This window comes from Cervus elaphus, chromosome 23 (assembly GCF_910594005.1).
Source record: "Cervus elaphus chromosome 23, mCerEla1.1, whole genome shotgun sequence".
Lineage (NCBI taxonomy): Eukaryota > Metazoa > Chordata > Mammalia > Artiodactyla > Cervidae > Cervus > Cervus elaphus.
The window spans coordinates 39,833,052-39,848,807 of NC_057837.1; the positions used below are offsets into that span (position 1 = coordinate 39,833,052).

A 15,756-nucleotide genomic window follows, 5' to 3' on the forward strand; every position below is an offset into this window, starting at 1 on the left:
AACTGATGAACCAACATTGGTGCATCATCACCAGAAGCCCACAATTTACATGATGATCCACTATTGGTATTGTACATGCTGTGGGTTTGCACAAATGTATGATGACATGTGTCCACCATAGTGGTGTTATACAGACCAGGGTCCCTACCCAAAAAATCCCTTCTGTTCCACCTGTTCTTCCCTCCCTCCATCCCCTGCAACTCCTGGCAACCAGTGACCTTTTTTTTTTTTTTTTACCATAGTTTTGCCTTTTTCAGAATATCATAGAGTGGGAATCATACAGTCTGTCACCTTTTCAAATCAGCTTCTTTCACTTAACAGTTTGCGTTTAAGTTTCCTCCATGTCTTTTCATGGCTTGAGAGTCCATTTCTTCTTATCCCTGAATGGTGTGTGTGTGTGTGTGTGTGTGTGAGTGTGTGTATTCTGCTGTCTGGATGCACCAGCAGTTTATGTATCCAACTACCTCCTGAAGGACATTAAGCCACAAAGTTTTGAGGTAGCCTGTGATGTATCCATCGATAATTAAAATTATCACTGTCACCTCTGTGTTGACAACAGGCAGATTTCTGAGGGTCTGATGTCTGTCTGGACCCCCTGGCACTCCTGCTCCTCTGAATGACACTGGACAGACCATAGAGGTGAAGCGGAAGCTGCGTGTGCTTGGGGATTGCAGGGGGCGGGGGGGTGGGGTGTCTCCCAGCTTCCAGGGAACTAGAGAGGAAGAAAGGATACAGGGTGGTTGGTCAGTTGGTGAGCTCCCCAGGTAAGATCATCTGACAGTTGGTCCCAGAGTGGCGTTTGTGGTCAATCGAGGGTTTCCTTCCTGGCGTGTCATGTTCGTTTTTTCATCAGTGAGGCAATCACTGGAGGTTGCCTGCTTCCATTCCCATTTTCATATCCTGAATTTTTTTTATTTGAAGGTTAGCAATCTAACTTAAAATAAGCACACTTCCCAGATTTCCTTGAGAATGAGGTCAGCCACATGGCAGGTCCTGGCCAGTGAGATGTAGTAGAAACTGATGGAAAATTCCATCAGGAGAGCAGACTCCAGACCTCCCAGGCTTCTGGCCCCTCTTTGGGAAGTCAGAATCCCAGTGTTCCAGTTGTCTTACCATGGACTTAGAGTTGATAACTCCTCTGCTTTTCTGGGATCATTAGGGATCATATATAAAGTAACACTCCCTTCAAGGAATAAAACAGGTGCCCCATCAGTGGTGGATGTTGTTAGTCATAGTTCCAGATAAGTACTGAGACCTGGTTCTGCTGAGGAAAGGTCAGATGCCATGTGTTTAAAACTTGGTTCCCTTGGGCCTTTCCAAGATTCTTTTAGGCACGTCCCATATCCATGGTCTGATACAAAATGTTCTTTTTTTTTTTTTTTTCAAAATGTTCTTAAAGTAAGGACCATAGTCAATGGTCTCTAGTCTCTATTGCTCTGTAACAAAGCTTAGCAACATGAAGCAGCCCTTGGACTGTGCTCAGATTTTGTGGGTTAGGAATTTGGACAGGACACAGTGGGAGCAGCTTGTCTCTGCTCAGCTGGGAAGACTTAGTAGACTATTGGTAGCCCAATGATTGGGTCCTCTGACCGAAGGCTTGTCACTGACCTGGGCTGGCACAGCTCAGCCCCAGAGACTGCTGGCCAGAGCATCACACCTGGGCTGCCCATGTCACCCGGGCTTCCTCACAGCCTGGCAGCCTCTGAGTGGGGAGACTGCCTGCATGGAAGCTCAGGACTCCAAGTGCAAGGGTCCCCCCCAGCCAGCTGGACACTGCACTGCCTTTTGTGACTCAGCCTTGAAAGTCAAACAGCAGTCACTACCCCCACATCCTCTGTTGGAGCAGTCACAGCCCAGTGGGATTCAAGGAGAAAGGACAGAGTGTTCATCTCTCAATGGGAAGATAGTCAAGGTCAAGTGTAGAAGAGCATGTGGAATGGGGTACCATTGGGGCCATCTTTGAAAAGTATAGTTTGCCACTGATGACGTAAACAGGATGCAGCTCGGATCATGAGTTTGGAGTGTGACCAAAGGACACTTTGGTCTTTGTAGATAAATACCTGGAACGAAGTAGTTTCAAACACTAGGAAATACTGGACTTGATATTGGACAGAACCAGATTCTTCGAGGACAGTGTGTGATTTCTGACATGCAATATCATTTGTTTATGAACCACGGCTCTCTCTGGGAATAAAGTCAGAGGATGCGCCAAAGGAAGTTTTAGTTAATGACAGTTTTAATAAGACTAGAACTTGAATAGCTTCTTTGGCTGGTACTGTGACAGCATTTGAGCAGGAACCCTGACTGTAATTAACCATTTTGCCAGGCCAGCCTCCTTTTTAATTAGTACAGAAGATATAAACAGATTTTTCCCCCATTTTATTCACCAAGAAAAAAAAATATAGGATGGTTCCATGGCAATCTTTTGGGGTTGGAATTAATTTGATTAAGTAAAATTGTTGCCAGAATGGCCAGGCAGTTGCCTAAATATCACCAGTGGGTGGAGAATGGAACCGTTGGAGCAGTATTTCACTTGAGAAACTAAATTACTGTTCTCACAATGATTGTAGTACAGATGAACCTCATCAGGCTCTTATAACATTCTCTCCTCGGGATATTTAAGTAAGAGATGCTTGAGTAATTCAGTCGGTAGCCCGACAAAAGGAAGAGAGGGGTCCCCAAGTCGTCTACATAACAAACTGATCTACAGATTCCAGTCCACATGCTTTGTTGGCTTATCCTCCATGGAATAAAGAAATTTGTCACAACAAACCCTGCCTTGGATACCACTAAATTTAAAACTGTGTGTTCATTGTGGGGCCTGAAACCTGGGTTTCTAGCACGCCGAGTCTGATTACCCCTGGGTCTTCCACTTGGCATGAATTCCAGAGGCTTGTTCCAATCTTTGTCAAAATCATAAAGGAGCTCAAAAGAATAATTATATTCAGGAAAAGATGGGAGACAAAAAAAAAAAAAACCCACATCAGAACCAGTTACTCTGTCAAAATTTTAAATTCAAGACCTGAATATCCTAACAATTAACTCATGTATTTAAAGGGAGAAACTCACCACATCCCCAAGAATTGGAAAGCGTGCAAAACCATCACTGTTGCCTCAGAATCCCTCATGGGGTGGCTGGGCTGGAGGCTGCCTGAAGTCCTCGTTTAAGGATAAGCAGAAAGTGTTCTGGACCTCACTGGATTTTCCCATCTGCTGTGACTAGAAATGACCTAAGAAGTTTAGATCAGTCTCCCCAGCCCCACAGGGTAACTTGTGTCTGAGAAACCCATCTGTAGGTGACTTGTCTTTCATGTCAGTGCAAACTGTTTCCATGTCACAGGCCCAGGATGGCCCCCTAGTTATGTGGTCACAGTGCCAAGTCTCATTAACAGTAGTCATGGTCACTTCCAGAGTTAAGCTGAGCTGTCTCTGCATCACTGGGCCTTTCCTTCCTCCACGCAGCTGCTCTCTGAGCTCTTTAAGGGCTGAGACACACAGAGGCAACCCGCAGATTGTAATTCAACTTTTAAATTAAAAAAAAATAAGGACTTCTCTGATGGCCCAAGTGGTGAAGAATCCACCTGCCAATGCAGGGGACAAGGGATCGATCCCTGGTCTGGGAAGCTTCTACATGCCTTGGGGGCAACTGAGCCCGTAAGCAAGTACTGAACCTGCTCTCTAGGGCCTGTGCGTGGTGACGAGAGAAGCCACCGCGATGAGAAGCCTGCGCACTGCAATGAAGAGTGGCCCCTGCTCGCCGCACCTAGAGACGCCTGAGCAGCAGTGAGGACCCAGCACAGCCAAAAGTCAAATAAAGGAATAAAAATTATTTAAAAAATAAGACCAACTTGCCTCACCCCCAAATAAGCAGACCCACAATGATGCTGATGAATCATTAGCCTTCCTGAACGGAATGAACTCAGAGGGAGGGCCCATGATGCTCAGATTCTCCACCAGCAACCTGCCAGGACCCCACGGAAATGTGGCAAGACACCACCCATGGAGTCCCCATGGACCTCGCTCCGAGGTGCTCAATATCCCCCACATCAGCCCCCAGATACTGGTGCTTGTGAGCCATTGTGAAAGTGGGATATTCAGTGAAAGTCTTTGCCGAGCCCAGAATATTAGTAGCCATGTGGGTGGATCTCAAGATGTGGCCCTTGGATGCCCAAGTGCTTTTCTGTAATCACTCATCATAAATAAGTTTCAAAGACAAAGAAGAGGGTCCAAGGCCTTGTGGGATCCGCTCTCCACTGAGCCCTGGGGAAACCTGGCACCAAAACTGTTGCAAGCTATGGCCAGTGCCCCCTCTCCCGGGACCACAGTCACCCTACCTGTGAGGTGAGGGGGCAGCCCTTCCCCCAGCTGCTCACGCACTTCTCCAAGGCACCCCTGACTGCAAAGGGGCCTCCAGGGGTCAACTTTGTTTGCTGGCTCATCATAGCAAAGCTATTTCTGAATTAAATACACACGGAGCTAGAGCATGATGAATGTTCCCATTATGTGCATCTCTAAGGATAAATACAAGACTTTAAAGACTATTTGAGTTTGGTACCAGCAGCTTTAGTCTTAGCAGCACCCCTCCTCCATTAACATTTTGTTAAAATGTTGACACAAAAGCAAATAATTGATCCCATGTATTTTTATGAATCTGTGCAAGTTATAAAAATTACAAATTGTTATAGTGTACTTCTACAGTATAAAATGTACTGGAAACATAGTTCCCTGTTATGAAATACAGTTTACCAATAATTTCTATTGGATACACTGTGTCCCATTGTGCAGATGTACCACTGTTTTGTTAGATAACACCTCACTGCATGTTTTTTTCAGCCCTTTGCTATGGAGGTAGAGTTCCTCTCTGTATCCATCCATCTCTATGATGATGGACTTAGTGCACCTCACTTGGGGTGCCATCCTCTACCTCTTTCCTAAGCTGTGTTGGTTCTGTCCCCTACTGTCACGCACATCCTTGGGGCTGGGCCAGGACTTACCTGTCAACCCTCCCCCACGACTCACCTTGTGCCTTTATGATTGACTGGCTCCTCCTCAGAGCTCAGCTACATGATACCCAAACACCCACCAGTTGCTTCATTTTACTTAAAAATCCAGGTAAACCATGTGTTCTTGTTTAGACAGTGTCTCCAGGGGATGTCCGGGACTCAGTAAATGTTTGGGATCCTTGCAGTTCACCTTGTGGTGGATTTCTAAATGCCACACTCAAGTTCAGGGCAAAAGCTTAAATCGCTATGCTCTCAGGAGAGATTTACTAAACATTACTGTGTCCTGGGTTCAGAGTCCAGGGCCAAAGTGCAGGTTCAACCACCACCAGCTAAACCCTGGTTTGTCCACCGAGGTTCTGCTCATTGCTGGAGCCGGTGAGAAGCACGTCTCCAGCTGTTTGGTGGGTGGCTGTCAGGGGCTGAACTAGAAAAAGTAGTCGTGACTGGAGCAGAGAGGTGTCTTTCCTCGTCACCTGGGTTCACGTGGTGGTTTCAGTCAGTTTCTAGAAGACATAAAGCCATGAACCTCCACCTCTCCTAATTTATAAGCTAACAAGTAGCCCACACATTGTATGTGTGTTTATTTCCCATGAGCTTGAACCTTCTTCCTGGAAACAGACCCTACCAGTCAAACCTCCCCAAACCCAACTGTCAGAGATTTACCTTTACCTTGCTTCCTTTGTTCAAGTAAAACTTTAAAAACTGTCATTCCTTTTGACCACCTTTGACTAGGAGTTTTTCTCAAAGTGGTACTGTGAAAAATTAAGAAAGTTAACAGTCTTAGGACACCTCACAGGAGAGAAAAGACCCAGTTCCACGTACCTGCCGAGTGAGGTATTGAAGAATGGAGAATTGGCCGTAACCTAGCAACCAATTTAGAAACGTGGAGTGATGTAGTCACAGTGTGAAATATCCCAAGGAACTTTTAGTCATTAAGTCCACATGTGTGGTTTCTGACATGCACTTACCTTCAGTTGAGTTTGGTCAATACCTACCACTGTGATTTGCAGCAAGCAATAACATATACCCTGTTATATTTGAAAAATAAATTGCTGTGATAAAGTTGCCAAAGTCCAGACATGTTTCTAATGGGGTTTTTCTGATGCCCACCCCTACTAGGGTTCAGAAATAGTAACGGGTAACGTGAAGAATGGGAATTACTTCCGCATCCACATCAACAAATACAAGATGGTGGAAACCATCACGTGCCTTTCCAAAGTGCCTTTCCCCGCCTCCAACTACATCCGCTTGTTTGGTCAGCACGAGCAAGCCCTCAACAACCTGTGCGCTCGATATGAGGATGGGCTGGTCCCAGATCTCTACAGGTAAGCTGGGCATTGCCCTCTCCTGAATGGAAACACAGACACAGGCAGTCGGTATCTTGTGAAGTATTTTGTGATGCACCAGCAAGTTGGTGGGAACCCCTGGGAGATCTATGCTGTGCTTAACTGCTTAGTCGTGTCCAACTCTTTGCAACCCCATGGACTGTAGCCCATATAGCAGGCTCCTCTGTCCCTGCAGATTCTCCGGGCAAGAATACTCGAGTGGTTGCCATGCCCTCCTCCAGGGGATCTTCCCAATCCAGGGATCGAACCCAGGTCTCCCGCATTGCAGACAGATTCTTTACCACCTAAGCCACCAGAGAAACCCTGGGAGAAGCTAGAGCTTCTCAACAGCAAGTTGAGTGTTAAACTTCAGCCAGAGAATGGAGAAGCCCACAGAGGAGAAGAGCGTGGACTCTTGGTGTGGCCACATGTGGCCCTGTGGCCACGTGCAGGCTGGGTCCCAGACGTATCCCTGCACGGCTTCCACGTCACAGATGATATTCAAGTCTCTCTTGAGTCACAGGCTGCTAAGAGTAGTGATCAGAAATGTAAGAAGTCAATTTGGAGGCAGGATGCGGAGGCACCTGGTCCTGGTGGGAATCCCACCACCGCAGGCAGGGTGTCTGTGACTCCAGCCACCTTCTCAGGACACATGCTCTAACAGAGGAGGGTGACCATTTGCCTAAGGTGTTGAATTTTGCTCTGGCAGGTTACTCAGACTGGGTGGTCTAGAGCCCAGTCTTTTCAATTCAAAGAACTTATCCTATAACTCTCGGAAGGCTAGAATTTTAGAGTAGAACTCTAAGTCTGCTGCTTAGAAAGGTTAGGAGAATTTCCCTCTGTCCACAAAACAAGATGACAACAGACAGAGGTGTAGAATTCCAGGGTCCTCAGTACCCATGGGGGAGTCTGAAACATCAGAGGCACTCCCTCTTCCCTCTTATAAGAATGTTTTTAAATTGTAGAATACATCATAGAAACAAGCAAACAAAAAGTATGTAAAGCATGTATGTACTTTAAAGGATAATAACCTTACTTAGAGGCTTCTCGGGTGGCACTAGTGGTAAAGAACCTCCCTGCCAGTGCAGGAGATGTAAGAGATGTGGGTTCGATCCCTGGGCCAGGAAGATCCCCTGGAGGAGGGCATGGCAGTATTCTTGCCTGGAGAAGCCCATGGACAGAGGAGCCTGGCAGGTTACAGTTCGTAGGGTCACAAAAAGTCGGACAGGACTGAGTGACTTAGCATGCATGTACACATGCAACCTTACTTCAAAGCACCAGTCTGATCACACCCACCTCCCTTTTCTTGGTGATCACCACTGTCCTGTGATTTCGGTTCATCGTTCCCTTTCTTTCTTGGAAAGCAGGTATCAGTCAGCTTTCCCTATAAAGGTCAGGGTGGTAAATACTTTCAACTTCAGGGGCCACATTACTTCTCTTCCAAGCACTCAAGTCGTCTGCCATGCCGTGAAATCCGCCACAGACTGTCCGTAAACCAGTGAACACAGCTGTGTCCCCGTAAACCTGTGTACTGAAACAGGCAGCAGGCCAAGCCTTGTTTTAAAGGCATACCACATATCTGTGGTTTCCTAAGTGATGTACTGATCCGTTTTACCTGTCTTGAATCAATTCTGTGGCTGCCGAAGAAAGTTAGCACTCCAATTGGGGCTCTTGTTTGCGAGCCTGTCCATGGCCATGTGTGTGGCTGGAGTTCGTGTGTTCTCCCTGCTGTGTGATATTCCCAGGATAACAAAATCGTCTTGAAGTGCATCTGTCCATTTTCAGGTTGATGGATGTTCAAATGGTTCTAGTTTGGTGCGGTTGGTGTCATGGGCACACCTTTTTGCAGGAATTTCTCTCAGGTGTACTAGGTGATGCCCAGATGTTGCCCAAGGTAGTGGTGTCTGTTCCACTCGCTCAGCCAGCTGTGAAAGCCCTCCACAACCCTGGCAGGCCCCTGTGCCATTCAACTTGAACATTTGGCCCTCCTGGTGGTGTGGGAAGCTGTCTGACCCGCGTTGTAATGTTCTCGTCCCTGGTTTCTGATGCAGTTTAGTGGTTTTCATTTGTTTGTGTGACCATTCGTGGTAGTTTCTAGGAAATGCTTGTCTATGGCATTTGTCCATTTTGGGCAGGATATCATCTCTTACTAACTCCCAGTGTTCATTTATATGTTCTGGATGCAAACATGGTTTGTTTTGCTTCCTTTCTACGTCTTCTTCTATTTTGAAGCTTGTCTTTTCACTTCCTTTATGAAGAAAGTGGATTCAACCAAGCATGCTGGTCAACCAAGCATGAATCAGGTAGTACCATAGTGTTTACTATTGAAAAAATATGCATATAAGTGGGTCCACGCAGTTCCAATCAGTATTGTTCAAGGGTCAACTCTATAGATCTTGATTTATGTGGGTTTCTTTAAATAGCTCAATAAAGGTTTATTATTTTCTCCATCAATGGCTTGTGTTATTTTCATTTGATCCAAAGTGGGCTTCCCTGCTCAGCTGGTAAAGAATCTACCTGCAATGCAGGAGACCCCAGTTCAATACCTGGGTCGGGAAGATCCCCCTGGAGAAGGGATAGGCTACCTACTCCAGTATTCTTGGGCTTCCCTGGTGGCTCAGTTGATAACAAATCCCCGTGCAATGCCGGAGACCTGGGTTCGATCACTGGGTTGGGGAGATCCCCTGGAGGAGGGCATGGCAATCCACTCCAGTATTCTTGCCTAGAGAATCCCCATGGACAGAGGAGCCTGGCAGCTGTAGTCCATGGAATCTCAAAGAGTCAGACAGAACTGAGTGACTAAGCACAGCACATGATCCAAAGTTCTTTATGTTTTTATTACTGTTGTAAGTATCATTTTCTTACTGATTGCTGCTATATGGTTTATGGAAATGTGCTTTTTGTATGGTCTTGTAATCTGCAAATTTGCTAAGCTCCTTCATCCATTCAAATAATTTACCTGTAAATTCTTTTAGATTGTCCACACAAAAAATTATATCATCTGCAAATAGTGACTGTTTTGTTTGTTTCTTCTTTTTCAATCTTTGTAGCTTTTTTTCTTTTTCTTATCTTACTGCACTGGGTAAGACGTATGAAAGAAGTCGGGATAGAAGTAGTGATGGATGGCACCCTTGCCTCATTCTTAATTTTAAAGGGAATGCCTTCAATATTAAGTGTGTGACATTTGCCATACATATTTTTGTAGATACTTTTTTCATGATAAGAAAGTTTCTTTTTATTACTGTCTTGCTAAGCATTTTTAGCATGCATGGATTTTTTCCCAGGAAGAGTACTTAACTTTTGAAACATTTTATGTATGAAAATGTCTTCCTATATGCTTCCCATTATAAATTATATTTTAAGTATCAAACTTCTTAATAATAGATTTTCTCTCCTTAAATCTTTTTAGACTTGACTCCATTATTTATTGAAAATAAAACAGTGCAAGTATTTAGAAAGTGAATTCATTTGTTCCTTATCATCTGGGTAGGGTTTTATTGTTGCTCTCAATCTAACCCAAAATATTTGAGTTGGTGGGGTATCAGTTCTTTGTCAAAGAAGATTTTTGTGGGAGCTATGTATTAAGAGTCTTCTCTGAAAAGAAAATTTGACCAAATTCAAAAGCTGTTGTCAGTTTTTTTTCCCTGAGAAGAAGGGATGTTGAAAGAGACAGACTTTGTGAGTTTGAGGCCCCTGGTTGGGGCACAGCTGTTAACTGATGGTAGAAATAATTTTAACAGTTAATTTGATTTGCTAGGAGTGAATCCTTGGGATGGAAGATGGGACAGCACTGGCTACTGGCACATGCCAGTTGACGTCTGTAAGAAAGGTTCAGGGGGCATAGTGGTTGGCTGCAGAAGGGACTGCTGATCACGTCCTAGTGTGGTACCCAGGGTGCCCCCAGGCCCCGCCATCCCTCCCGGACGATGTTGGCGTGCACGAGCAGCTGCGGCCACGTTCTTTTCAAGTGCCACGAAATGCTGCCAGGTCCCATGCTGATTCTTGGCCCTGTCCGCTTGCCCTGTCTGCTGTCAGACCCGCTGGCAAAGCTCTTTCCCAGCAGGCAGGGTGAATGGTTTAGCTGATTTTGGCCGAGATATGATTACCGATTGTTTTCCTGACCTGGGCAGCACCAGCAACCTCCCTTGTTCAAATCTGGGCGTGATTCCATCTGCTGCATATGGGGGCACCTTCCTTCAGGCTGCAAGGGCTGACCATTAACCAGCCACTCTGTCTTCAGCAAGGCAGACGTGACCTCAAGGTCAAGTTCCTCTCTGAGTTCAGCGAAACCCTCTGGATCCTTTCTATCCACTTCCCTCAAACTAGTCTCACACCATCACGGGCCAGGACAGAGGCAGTGCTGGTGGCCACAGCAGGAATGGTGGCAGCCACACAGGCAGACACCATGGCAGCCAAAGCCTCGCCAGCCGGGGGTCTGGCTGCCCGAGGACAGACTCGCTTGGAGCCATTTGGGGCACGTGGTGGTGGCCGAGCAGTCAGCAGTGACACCCAAGCCGCCAGCTGTCACAGGACAGCAGTGCAGCTGAGGGTCTGGAGCCAGGCTGGCTTGGAATCTACCTCTGGTTTATCTTCTGTCTTCCCCTTGGCGCGCCCGTGCAAACCGCCAGTGATGAAGAGAACAAATTCACCCCTGGTGACCGTGTGTGTGCACCTGTGATGGCGTGTGTCTGTGTGAGTGTGTCGGCTGGAGTGTGTCTGCTGATGTGTGTGGAAGAGAGAGAAATAAATTAATGGGTTGACTGATTTATCACTTTGAAGAAAGAAAGGAGTCCAAGTAATCATTTGTTCCTTTCTGAACCATTCAGCATTGAAAATCATGTAACAAAAGTGTTAGAAAGCAGACTTTTCCCTGATCTTCCCCTTGGAGCACCTGTGTCCTGCAGTGGCCCACACACACCTACACACACCTGTCATGACCTCCGTACCCCCATCCCTACCCACTTTGACAGCGGCCCCTTCCCTCCACCTGCTGGTGCTGCTTCGCCCTCAGATACTGGGGCAGAGGCAGCTTCCTCAGGGTAGCGGGGAAGCAGAGATGGGAACCGTGGGTGAAGAGGAGAGGGAGGCTGAGGCAGGTGCCTACTGAGTCCCCATCACGAGGCTCCAGTAAGGCCTGTCCCATCCTGTGCCTTCCCCACATTCTCAACTGTCCTCATCTTCGTTTACCCCTCTTAGCAGTTGGCCCTGTGAAGAAAAGCTCTTGCCTCCTGAATCCCTTCCCCTTAGCCTTAATTAACAGTCTGTAGCATCCTTTATCCTCACGGCGTGAATAGGTCTTGCCCCAGCTTCTTTGTGTGAGCCCATCAGATACTCATGAACCTTTATTAAATCACCTTTCTTCACATCTTCATGTGCTCAGCTCTCAAAGGCTGCCCTCGCCCGGCCCTCTCCTCCTGCGAGCGCCACGTCCCCCTCCGCACTTCCCAAGTGCTCGGCCTATTTTTAGTGGGTAAGTGCTGCTGGGCACAATATTATAAATGCAACAGGAGCAGACCCTTTAAAAGGCTGCCATTACCTTTTTGATCTGCAAAACCCAAGGAGTGACTCCCTTAGGAAAGCTGCCATGTGCCATCTCTTCAGAGCAGCCAAGCAGGAGGCTGCCAGCCCGTGTTGCCTCCTGATTCATTCACCTATTAGACTCGACTGGAATAATTTAATCATGACTTAAGTGTCTTTTGGTTCCTTTGTGGTTGGTGACCTTGTGCCGTGTCCAGTAGAAAATCACACACTATGGCTCAGCTGGTAAAGAATTGCCTGCAATGCGGGAGACCTGGGTTTGATCCCTGGGTTGGGAGGATCCCCTGGAGAAGAGAAAGGCTACCCACTCTAGTATTCTGGCCTGGAGAATTCCATGGACTGAGCGAATTTCACTAAATTCCAGGTGCCCATTTTTCCAGACCTATCAAAATTTGACTGAACCATGACTGCTCACTCCAACCCATCAATTTTTTTTGCATACCTAAAATTTGTTTGAGTGGACTTCCCTGGTGGTCCAGTGGCTAAGACTCCATGCTTCCCAATGTAGGGGGCCTGGGTTCATTCATCAGGGAACTAGACCCCACATGCTGCAACAAAATTCAAAGATCCCGCATGCCATAGCTAAGACCCATCTCAGCCAAACAAAAAAATAAATGTCTAAAAATTAAAAAAGAATTTATTTATTGGATAATAGTTCTCCCAAGATGCAAACTTCTGTGTTGGCTACCTACTTGCCTTTCTGGAGACCTTTAGGTCAGTGTTCCTGCCAGTCTTTGATTTCGGATAGTGCCAATTCCATTTCATAGCCTGATAAAGAAAGCTGGTCAAATGATTTGCTAAAATAAAAATCCACTCTCTTCATGTTCCTTCCCCATCATTTAGCTCTATTTCTCTGCCCTTGTGCGTATTTGCACGCTTCACCTGGGGCTCCTCACTGGTCATCCCTTGGCCTCCTTGCTCTAAGAACCTCTCCTTGCCCACTGGTGTTTCTCATGTGACCACGTTGCCTGTGAGGCTGAACCCATATTTGGGAACATCCCTAGTTACTGAGACAGTCAACCTTATGTCTCTGAGTATAGATCAATGCAGGAGCAAAATTCCATCTAACACAACCTATGTCCATTTTTATTTGTAATACTGCTCTGCTAAGATCAGGGTTGGGCTTGCCTGATGGCTCAGTGGTAAAGAATACACCTGCCAATGCAGGAGGCGCAGATTCAGGAAGATCCCACATGCTGCAGAGCAGCTAAGCCCACGTGCCACAACTATTGAGCCTGTGCTTTCGAGCCCAGAAGCCAAAAGTACTGAAGCCCACGTGGCCTAGAGCCGCTGCTCTCCCCAACAGGGGAAACCATCACAGTGAGAAGCCTGTGTACCAAAACTAGAGTAGACCCAGCTCCCTGCAACTAGAGAAAAGCCCATGTAGCAATCATGACCCAGAACAGTAAAAAAAAAAAAAATATGTCACCTCCCTCTTTCCTTCAGTAACATTTGTGTGGAATTAACCTCTGCTGGGAGGAAGACAAGGTTGTTTTGAGCCATCTTGAACTCATAACCAATGAGTGTCCCTTCAGACACTCATCCCAAGATGATAACATACAGGAAAAACAAACACAGATTTTCACACGGTCAGGGCAGAATGTTCACGTAATGAACCTGGAGCACTGCTTCCACTGCAGGGCTTTTCTTTTTCATCTCTTATCCAGTGTGTTCCAATAATTTGCCTCATTTATCACGAAATTATAGTTTGGCATATTATCTCAGCATTTATCAGAAAGGTCTGCATTGAGATTTATTTTTTGCCACATCTCACATACTCCACAGCCACATGTGGCTAGTGGCTACCGTACCGGTAGCCATTCATAGTTATAGAATATATCTAGAATCTCATATCATGTAGTTTTTTTTAATTTTTTATTGAAGGATAACCTTTACATTATTGTGCTGGTATCTGCCATACGTCAACATGAATCAGTCACAGGTATACATATGTCCCCTCCCTCTTGAACCTCCCTCCCACTAGAATCTAGTATCATATAGTTTTAAATATTGCTTCATGCATTGCAAAGAGTCATCAATACCTTAGATTTGCACTGTCCAACCTGACAGCAGTTGCCAGGTGCGACTTTTAAGTTTTAATTAGGATTTAAAGAAAAAAATAATAAAAGCCTGGTTCCTCATTCACACTAACTGCGTCTCGCATACCCAACAGCCACGTGTGGCTAGTGGCTGCCATATCAGCCAGCACAGAATGGATGACGTCCACTGTCGCAGAAAGTTCAACTCTCCTAAAAGGCTAATCCCCAGTCCTGACTGGTTCTAAGTTCCCCAGTGTTTAGATGTTGTAGATCAGAGGTGCATGCGCAGTGAAGGCCCCAGGGGAGGAGACATGACTTCTCTCTGTACCTGCTTTTGTGGGGTCACCTGGAAAGGAAATTCTCCTCAGATCACATGCCAGGGTGGACAGATGGGGAGCAAGAACAGCATGGGAGAAGGGGAGGCAGACAAGCTCTTGGAGGCCCTCGGTCACACTGTGATGCTTCCTGTCCACTTATGCTCATATACTGTTCAGCTGGCCCCATCCCAACCAGCCTATTCTTCCTCACCAGTTACTAACGTTCCAGCCCTCATCAGACCCCAGGGGCTCAGCAGATCTGACTGGTACGTTCAGAATTGACTTCTGTCCCTCTGAGCATGTTTTTAAGCTTTTGCTGCAGGAGCTAAAGCCCTTTATAGATTGTCTTCCTCCTTTTCACCTGGCAGCAAGCATGTGGGTCAAAGGTATTATTGATGAGTCTAAAATAATAGCTGATGAGCCAATTGTTATCTCCAAGGCTACCACATTGCTTTAATATAAATACCTCTTTACAAAGCTCCAAGAAAAAGCTGGATTGTTCTGTTGTTACTGGAATCGTCAACAAAAATACATTTCAGAAATCCTGTTTTCAGTCCACTGAATCATGTGGAAAAAACATGCCTTCCTGCTTATATTTTTCATAGCCAAATAAGAATTGCAAGAAGATGCTCTGAAGCCACCTGGGCAGCAGGGTATAACATCATGCAACCGTCTCCTCTCTCCCTACTAGTCCTGAATCTTTGTGTGTTTCCTTTTGAGGATTGTGTACTTTTCTCTTTTTTTTTCACTCTTTAGTATTTTCCATTATGAAAGCAACACTTGATTGTTACAGAAAATTTAGAAAAATATCTCTAAAGCCAAGTAGAATACAAAGTCCATTCCTAATCCCATCACCCAGAGAGAGGGGCTTGGAAATTATCAGAAGGTTCCCCTTGAAAATTCAGTCAAGTACTGATCAGTGCATGTAAGGGAGGAAACCACCCAAGGCTGGGAACAAATCGCTCCAAGGACTAGAAGCTACAGTTCCTGGAGCTCACATGGGGCTGGGAACAGTGTGTATTTCTACCAGGCAACCTAGAAAACCTCAAGATTCATCAGTGGGCCGAGTAGACACTGTGGTCTCCCCAAAGTGGTGAGAAAAATGAGCAGGCATCTAAAGAAGCAAGAAAATTCAACCCATAATGTGAAGAAAAATCAGTCAACCAAAGCCAACCTAGAGCTGACACAGACTTAGCAGATTGACATATTGAAACTGTTATTATAACTGTATTCCACACGATGAAAAGTTGAGTAGACATATAGAAAGTATTAATATATGAAAGACCCAGATAAAACTGTTAGAGGTGAAAACTACAATGTCTGAGATAAAAAAATACATTGGATGGGATTAATGCAAGATTAGACCTTGCTGAAGAAAAGATTAGTGAATTTGAAGACATGCGAGTTGAAACCACCCAAAATGAAGCACAAAGAGAAACAAAGAATTTAAAATAATAAGCAGAGACTTGGTGAGCTACAGGGTAGCTTCAAATGGACTAAAGAAATAATGACCAAATTTTTTCTAAATTGTATG

The 15,756-nt window shown here is 45.7% G+C and overlaps 1 protein-coding gene across 1 annotated transcript in view; it reads left to right on the plus strand.

Annotated features, from left to right (window-relative positions):
* The window catches only part of CFAP61 (cilia and flagella associated protein 61), a 242,944-nt gene that overhangs the window by 194,048 nt on the left and 33,140 nt on the right, over positions 1–15,756 (plus strand). The window contains exon 25 of the mRNA XM_043882897.1: positions 6,123–6,328. Coding sequence (XP_043738832.1) covers positions 6,123–6,328 — 206 coding nt within the window. The remainder of the gene's footprint in view (positions 1–6,122; positions 6,329–15,756) is intronic.